Here is a 9,565-nt window from a genome sequence, read left to right on the forward strand (position 1 = left end):
TAAAGCAGAGTCATTCTATTTAAGAAGCTTCTAATCTAGTGAGGGAGACTTCATTTGTAGCACACTAAGTAGCAAAGAGCAATGGCCTGTCTTAAAAGTAAAGTTGTGGAAAATCATTTTTTATTAAGATGACAGTTTTCTGCTTTTATAGGCACAGATCACCAGTAGCAAATGTCACCTATACCGTTTCAAAACTTGCAAGGGATACAGGAAGTTTAACATAGGGTTTTTCAGGTATTGATTTTTTAAAGCATGTATGGACTTTGATATTGCTGATCTAATGAATTACCACAGTAATGTTATTTATCTAAATAAAATAGAGTAAGAATGACAGACTCTTCCAATTTATTATTATGAAATTCCTACATAAATTCTGGCATCCTTGTGGATTATGGACATATTGATCTTAATGTTTGTGACTTTAAATGTTAACTTGGATAGAGCTAGAGAATCTTATTTTCAAACCCATAATATGAATATTTTACAGGGAAATTTTATAATTATTCTTTCCCAATATCTATAAAGCATGTAAGTGCATTTTAACATTGTGTATTTACTCTTCATAATTCTCTATTCTATGTTTTATTCAAAATTACTTATTTCAAAAGCCTATTTCTATTTTATTCTTGTTCTTGATAAAGTTAAACAGCAAAAGAATATTCATTAGAAAAAAAACTTTAGGAATTTAGTTGAAAATAACTAACGCAATTTCTTTTATTTGCCATTTTGGTTGCCAGAAAGAAAGTTTCAACTGCTTTGCATTTTCTCAGACTAGTAAAATGCTGTGTAGGCCTATTGAATTCCAGACAATGTTCAACACTTGTTTTAATGAATCCTGATGACTTCAGTCTGTTAATTTATTTAGGAGATGCTTTTGGTTTTTATATGGTCAACTAGAAATGTGTAGCTATTTTCCCATTTATTCAAAGTTCAAATATTTTTTTAAATACTAAAATTTAATTTGAAAATACAGTGGTAATGTTGGTAATGTCAAATCTTTAAGCCCATTATTTATAACTTTTCCATTTAAAAGATGTTTCTCTAATTGAGTTTGTTCCATAACGAGAACTCTGTTAAGGCCAGTTCTATAGCTGTCTAGTTATTTAATAATAACAAGTACATAATACTTTGACTTGGCTGTTTTTGTGGTCATTTTGATGAAGGTTTGATTTATTAACATCCTAAAAAACAAACCATTAGATATTTGGCTTTTATTATTACCAAATAATGTATGTCTCAACCAATGTTCGGGTCTGTTTCTCTCCTAATACATTGCCCTTACCTCATCTCTCATCTTCATCTCTTGCCACACATCTGACCTCTACCCCAATCCCAGGGGAGAGTCAGAGGTGAGGTGGGTAGATGCCAGGGAAGTTGCTAGTAAAAGAAAGCTCTCTTTCTCTCTCTCTTTCTGTCTCTTTCTTTGTCTATCTGTCTCTCTCACCCACTCTGTCTATCTATCTATATACATATATATATATATAATATATTTTATCATAGTGTGAGATAAAGAGCTACTTAAGAATGCTCTGCTTTGGTGGCCAGGCAGGAGTTGACCATTGACCATTTTGCTAGATTTTTGCTATGACGGCTGCAGTCCAAGGGTTTAAGACTTTCTTCCTCCCAAAAGAAAACATTCCCTGTTCTTCTTGTCTGTAACGAATCACAAGCATAGCAGCATCCTTCCAGCTTATTCTTCTCAACTCCAGATAATTCTTAGTGGGTGAAAATAATTTACCTAACATGTATTTACAGATTCAGCAGTCAAAGTTGTATAGAAAGCCAGCATTTGGGTGGCAAATGGGAGTAGCACAAGCTGTGGGCACACAAAATAAACTTGGTTCTTGGCTTCCACAACAACTCTCTTCCCTGGTTCTCCCCATATCTCTTGAATCATTCTATTTCAGTCTCCTTTTATTCATTTCTCTCTCTTGCCATCTGCCCCTGTAATTTTAACATTTCCCAGGATTCTATATTAAACGTTTTTTCTCTGATAGACTCTCTCTGGGAGTTTCTTCAGCTTATTTGAAGATCTCTTCAACTCATTTGTCTTTAGTGGCCAGTGGTAATGGCAGTGACTGCTATCTCTGTACATGTAGTCCAGTCATCTCTCCTGAGCTCTACATCTATACAGGCATTTACCTACTCAGCATCTATCTCCATTTAGATATCCTGCGGTCGCTTCAGACTCACCCGTTATATCTGAAATGGAACCCTCTATGCATAGTACTCAACCTGCCCCTTCTGTAAAACCATCTTCACAATTGCCAAAGTTACAAGACTCAGAAATCTGAGAGCATTGTCTTGGAAGAGCAAATAAGATCCAGAACTATTATGTACATACACAGATACACACACACACACATCAGTGTTCAAAGAGTAATATTATATAGTTTTGCATGTTTTTGACTTTAAGTAAATAGAATCATATTGTGTATTATTTTGTGCCTTGCTTTTTTGCTCAACATCATGTATGAGATTTGTGCATGTGTGTAGCTGCGTCTTAGTCCATTGTGTGAAAATTCTATAATTTACTTGCCCATCCTGTGGAGAGACATTTGGGTAGTTTTCAGTTTTTCACTATTATAAATAATGCACCTGTGAACATTTGTGCACATATCTCCTGACACACATATGCAAATATTTCCCGGAGTATGTAACTAGAAGTGGAATTCCTAGTTATAAGTACATAAATCTTCATGTACCTGGACAGTTATTGCCAAATTGTTATCTAAAGTAGTTTCAAATGTTTACACTCCAGCCAGTAGTAATTCATCTTGTTATTTCATGTTCTTTGTGATCTTTGCTATTGTTGGACATTTTCGTTTTCGCTAATCTGGTATGAAATACTTCATACTGGTTTTCATTTGCACTTCCTTGGTTTCTAATGAAGTTGAGCTAATTATCATATGCTTATTTGCCCTCACTGTTCCCTCTTCTTGGAAGTTCCTGAAGTCTTTGGCATATATTTTTTAATAATGTTGGGTTTTTAAAAATTGATTGTAGGAATTCTTTGGATAATCCTTTCTTAGCAGCATATGTTGCAGTATTTCCTCTCAGTTTGTGACTTGTCTTTTCGTTGTCTTTAAGATGTCTGTTGATGAATAGGAGTACTTACTTCTAATGCTTCTAATGTAATTGAATTTATCTATCTTTACCTTTATGGTTTCACTTTCCGCCTTAAAAAAAACTTTCTATCCTAAGATCCTAAAGAAATTCTCCTCTATTTTCTTCTAAATGCTTTAAAATTTTGCCTTTTCTCATTTAAATGTTTAATTCACCTGGAATTGAATTGTATGTGTAGGTAGAGATATAGTTAAGCCACATACAAATTGATTTTTGGTTTTTGACTTTAGAACCATTGTTTGTGTCATAGTCAAAGGAGAATGATTTTTCAAGTGTCACAGTGCCATCAATCATTACACCTTTTCCTGGACCTCTCAGTCTGCTCAAACTGGCACCCTGACATTTTTCAGAAATATTATTTTCAGAATATGTTATAAAATGCAAGTAATTCACTCCAAACAATACTAATGATTCTCATTTAAATAAGAAAAGATTGATACTCCAGCCATGGTAATACCAATATTAAACGTGGCTGAGAAAATGTCTTTACAAAATGAGCCAATAACTGGAAATAATCATTTTAAAAGATGTCGGTAATTTAACTCTCAGAAAGTTAGAAGTCAATCATTCATTCTAACATTTTAGAGAAACTTTCCCAGGATGAGATATTTCTTTTGACAAATCTAACTTCTGATCTACACTATTTACTGTTAATTAGATGGTGGTAATGCAATTTTGATTCAAGTTATAGAGTGTGTGTGTGTGTGTTTTAATGCAGTGTGAAATCAAGTAATAAAACATAAAACTCTCTGCAAATTATTGAGACCATAAGCCATTTTTTAATAAGGCTCTCAACATCTGGAGAAGTTTCATTTATTCACTTTATTTGAAAAGTCCTTATACTTTAGCCTTTAACTCTACAAAGACGATTTCTTATTCTGTCATTAACCTTTCCTTTTTAATTCACCTTTTTCCATTTATTCCACAGGTATTTATTGAGAGCCTGTATTTTGCAAAGTAGTCTACTTGAGCATAACTGTCTCAGAATATAGGGACTGAAAGAACTTCCAAGATCATTTATAGTAACCCTAACTTTCTACAGCTTAAATTAAGACACTGAGATCCAGAAAGGTGCTGCCACCTGACCAAAATCTTAATGTGGTGAAGCGTAAATAAAAATCGCCTAACCTTGGATTCAGGATTCTTCCTTTTGAACCAAGTTGTCCATAAAAACTATCTAAAAGTCTACTTGAATCCTATATACTGATTTAATGTTCATAGAAATTCCTAAAGGGATATATCACTGTGAACAAATTATATTACACAGTCGTTGCCTTAAAGCTACTTATAAAATGTTTAGGGAGAAAAAACATATTTGAAAAAAAATTAGAGAAAGTAAAAAGTTTAACTGAAAGATTCCTGAGGGCAGAAATTATTGTTACCTTTATCAAATTTGTTATGTTTCCCTAACACAATGAGCTGATCATAGTATATACTTAAATATTGATTAAAGGAAAAACTAGTATTGAAATATTGGGTGCAGACATAGGTACTTTAAATGATCAGAGAAAATGAAAATCATCTTCAATGTGGAAAGTAAAAAAAAAAAAAAAAAAAAAAGGAAAAAGAAAAAAAGTCTTCATGGAAGATTTAGAATTTAAAGTGGGCCATAACTAGTGGTTGTAACTTAATTAGAAAGAGAGGAACTCCCAAGTTTCAAATTGCTTGTTTAGCTCACTTTCTATTAAGACTTCAGGTACAGGTTCTCTGAGTTATTTGCTTTCAAATTTCACCTCTAAGCGTGAATGCTTGGAGTAAGCATGCTCGTGAGAAAATAATATGATAAATATGCTAAGATGTAGGTATAAGGTTATTGATCGTTGTGTTGTTTATAAGAGCATTAAGAAATGGAACCAACCCAAACAGTCATCAGTGGATTCTTAGTACAAACAAATTAAAATTAATGATGAGTATAGATCTAAATATATTTTTCAACATGCAAAGACATTTCTAGTATATTTTAGAGTAAAGACATCAAGCTGCAAAATTATATATATAATCTCATATTTGTAAAAAGACATGAAAATACAAATTATGCAAAGTAGGATGATGGACATTTCAATTTTCTTCATGTTTTTCAGGAGTTTTATAAAGTCTTACAATAAACATTTATTACTTATAAAAATGATTAAACTATTTTTTTGGTTGTGGGGAGAGTTCTAAATTTACTCTGTTGACTTGCCACAGTTATGAAAGCTGTAGAACAATGATCTCCATTCATGGAACAGCTTTCATTGGGCACCTATTATGTACTAGACACTAAGAGCAAAAGAGTCAAAATCTATATCTTAGGCTCCCCATGACTTTAGAAAGAGATGGGAATCTTAAATGGAGAACCAGGGATCTATTCCCTTCAGACTTGTCACTTCAGAGTGGTCCTTTTGTCTTATGCTGATTTTTTTTTTAACTAAATTGATCACTCTTTGTGTTCTGGTTGTACAGTGTCTAGATGACGAATGAAATTACAGAGGTTTTTCCATATCTGGCTTTTTAATTGAAATAATTCAATTCTCTCTTTTGCTAGGAGGAGAAAAAGCAATTCTAAGATGTATAATGTGTTTTGAGTTGACATTGAAAACTTATGCATGTAATAATTATACTTCTGTACTGTATCATTTTCTCCTTCTATGGAATATATTTTTAGGTATTTAATTACATATTACAGTAATTATGTCAGTATTTATTGTTAATTTTAACATTGAAACTCCCAGAGGGTTGTACTTGTCATCTTGACAATGCATTAGTGCCTAGCACCTCCGCATTCCTGTGAGGGTTATGTTATCTGAACTTGGCTTGCTCAGGATAAGACAGAACATGTCCCAGGCCTAGTAGCAGCCAACTATGGTTAATTGTATGCAGTCATGAGGCCAAGGAGGACCCTGTGGTGGATTCATTTTTAATAATCTGTGCAACTAAGCATGGGTGCAGGCTTTTGGAAGTGCTCATAATCTAAACAACATTTGGGGATCTTTAGTTGGTTAGTCTTTTAAATTAAAGAAACTATTAGCAGGAGCTCTTTTGTAATTTATGCAATATTAGGAGCTAATAATAATAGTTTCCAAATGTTTTGTGGGAATTTACAAGCATTTTCATTTATAACATCTCATTTAATCTTTAGACCACCTCTGAGGTGAGAGAACAGAAGTCCAGTTAGGTTAAATGACTTGCCTAAAGTCACATGGCTAATAAGAAATAGACCTGGATTTAAACCCTATGTGTCCTGACTTCAAGTCCTATTCTTTTTGTGTGTGTGTGTGGCTGTGTTGGGTCTTCGTCCCTGCGCACAGGCTTTTTCTAGTTGCGTCGAGCAGGGGCTACTCTTCGTTGTGGTGCACGGGCTTCTCATTGCGGTGGCTTCTCTTGTTGCGGAGCATGGGCTCTAGGCGCACGGGCTTCAGTAGTTGTGGCATGCAGGCTCAGTAGTTGTGGCTCACAGGCTCTAGAGCACAGGCTCAGTAGTTGTGGCACACAGGCTTAGTCGTTCCGCGGCATGTGGGATCTTCCCAGACCAGGGATCAAACTCGTGTCCCCTGCATTGGCAGGTGGTTTCTTAACTACTGACCCACCAGGGAGGTCCCTCAAGTCCTATTCTTTTTTAGCTGTACCGAACTGCTATGATGCTTCTGCCTTTGTAGTTGGAAATATGGGTATTTTACTGAGGATTACTGGGTTGATTCAGACAAGGTTTATACAAGGATAAATATACATTCCTAAGGTCTTCTTCTTTTTTCATTTTTTTAAAAATTAATTTATTTGTTTATTTTTACTTTTGGCTGTGTTGGGTCTTCGTTTCTGTGAGTGGGCTTTCTCTAGTTGCAACGAGCGGGGGCCGCTCTTCATCGCGGTGTGCAGGCCTCTCACTATCGAGGGCTCTTTTGTTGTGGAGCACAGGCTCCAGACGCGCAGGCTCAGTGATTGTGGCTCACGGGCGTAGTTGCTCTGCGGCATGTTGGATCTTCCCAGACCAGGGCTCGAACCCGTGTCCCCTGCATTGGCAGGCAGATTCTCTACCACTGTGCCACCAGGGAAGCCCCCTAAGGTCTTCTTCTGATTGAGCTCTGTTACCCTCCAGCTCACCATTTTTGAAAGACCAATTATCCGTTAGTGATCATGCCTTTTATCCTAGGACTCAGAGAACATTTACACAAATATAGAGATCAGTCCATTGATGTAGTAACTACAGTACTGAAACTGAGTAAATTTACTTACTAAATGAAGATATGTAGATTCAGTAAATTAATATGGACCAACAGCATTTCGTCAACAACTGCTAAAAATGTGAAGTCATTATATACCCACTTACAATCAAATGACCACTAAAATAAATTTATGTGATCAGAACTTCCTGCTGTTGAGATTCAAATGAATGTTAATAGTTAGAATTTAAGGGAGCCGAAGGAAAGTGTAAATTGTGATGGAATTATTAAAGAAATGGCTTGAGAGATCTTCAGTATCTTGGCATAAAAGTACAGCACAGAGGATATTTTATTTCTTGACCTTAATTATGAATATTGTTGTAGGCCCTTGAATTTTCGTTAGCTCAGAATAGAGGCCGTTAATTCCAAAGCAGTTAAAGAAATTAAATGCCTTTCATCTCTCTTTATGTTAATGCAGAAGTTTGGAAACAGGGTTTAACTTTTATTTCACTTATGTATCTCTTAATTGTCTTTTACTCTGTATGTAGTTTTTCAAAATAAAATTATCTTGATTTTTCTTTTTACTCTAGGCTTGATCCTCCACTACCTGAGATGCTGAAAAAGGATCACAGCCCAGCTGAAAACATGTCTTTAGAAACTCTAAGAAACAGTAGTCCAGGAGACCTCTTTGATGAGATTTAATTGTCTCAAAAAGTACTTTGATGTTCACAAGACTGTGTTTTCTATTCATTTCCTTAAACGGCAAAAGAAAAATTTCAACTCAGCAGCAGCTCTGAGTGTGCTTTACAATGTAATTACATACACACTGAGCTGAAACCATTATGCAAAATGGATTACACATGTATATGAAGATATGATTTGATGACAGTAGTGCATTATTCTAAACTCTTCATTCAGCATGCCTATAATTAGATAAAATCTCAGACCTTTTTGTTGCAAAGGTCACATTTACCTTATTCAGTTCACACATATTATATGTAGTAGCTATCTATTCTGTCTCAGAAGATTTTGAAAATAGGACAAAGAAAATGTCTACAAATTCTTTTTTGAATAGTCATATTCTGAACACTGATGCTTGAACATTTTAATTTGTGGAATGATGTGTAAAATCTATTTTTAGTTTGTACACAAACAACCTGAAAATCTGATGATAAAACTTTTGATTGAAGATTTTGTGTTCTTAATAAAATATGTTATTTAGTTTAACTTTTTCCTGCAATATAGTAACAGGTCTTTATAGAGTACATATTAATATAAATGTAACCCTGTTTTATATCAAAGCGTGTTTTTCAGAGATTGTTGATAAAAGATTTATCTTATAGGTGCAAGGGCCCTCTTTGAAGACAAGAACCTTGTAGAATCCACTTATCTATCCCCATTTACATCTGGCACAGATTTTTTTTTAAAATATTCATCGTTTCTACTTCCTGACCTCTCATTCACTTCTATCCAGCTGAACATCCATTCCCTCCATGCCACTCAAGTTAACGATGACCACCATGTTGCTAGTTGGTCCATTTCCAGTCCTCATCTTACTAAGCCTCTCAGCAAAACATTTGACAGAGCCAATCACTTCTCCTTAAGAAACATTTTCTTCACTTGACTTTTGCAATAACATATGCTGTTTGTATTTCTTTTTCATTCTGGCCACTAATTTTTTAGACTTCTTGGCTGAGTCCTTCTCCTTGTCCAACAGTTAAAAGTTTCAGTGTCCTGGGCTTAATCTTTAGCCTTTTCTTTTCATTACTTACATTGTCTCCCTAGGTTATCTGTGGTTTTAAATACCGTCTATATGCTAATATCTCCAAACTTAAAATACTTCCCTTTCTTCCCTTCCCTTCCCTTCTCTCTCTCTCTCTTTCTTTCTCTCTCTCTCTCTCTCTTTCTCTCCCCTCCCCTCCCCCCCCCACCCCCATCTCTCTGTCTCCCCATAGAAAGTAAGCCCCATCATAGCAGAGGCATGGCCATCTTGTTTATCTCTCTACCTGCAAGTACCTAGGACAGGGCTGGATTCATAGAGACTTAGTAAGTGTTCGTTGAAGGAATAAATGCATGTCTATCACGCAGTAGCCCCTCAAATCATCTAGTTTCTTTAAGTTACTAGATCACTTTGAAAAGAAACTCATTAAAAGATTGAAATTTAGCTTGATGATTTGATACAAAGAAATAGTTGTTCAGAAAGCTCAACTACCTTTTGTGATTAATTATAAATAAATATACATATATGTTTACACATAGGCTTGACTACAGAGAGAGAATGAGAAGGAAATTATACATTATTG

General features: G+C 34.9%; 1 protein-coding gene across 1 annotated transcript in view; it reads left to right on the forward strand.

Annotated features, from left to right (window-relative positions):
- The window catches only part of XRCC4 (X-ray repair cross complementing 4), a 274,654-nt gene extending 265,979 nt beyond the window's left edge, over positions 1-8,675 (forward strand). The window contains exon 8 of the mRNA XM_007193045.3: positions 7,853-8,675. Coding sequence (XP_007193107.2) covers positions 7,853-7,964 — 112 coding nt within the window. The 3' untranslated portion in view covers positions 7,965-8,675. The remainder of the gene's footprint in view (positions 1-7,852) is intronic.
- Positions 8,676-9,565: the final 890 nt, after the last annotated feature.

Source organism: Balaenoptera acutorostrata, chromosome 2 (assembly GCF_949987535.1).
Source record: "Balaenoptera acutorostrata chromosome 2, mBalAcu1.1, whole genome shotgun sequence".
Taxonomy (NCBI): Eukaryota; Metazoa; Chordata; class Mammalia; order Artiodactyla; family Balaenopteridae; genus Balaenoptera; species Balaenoptera acutorostrata.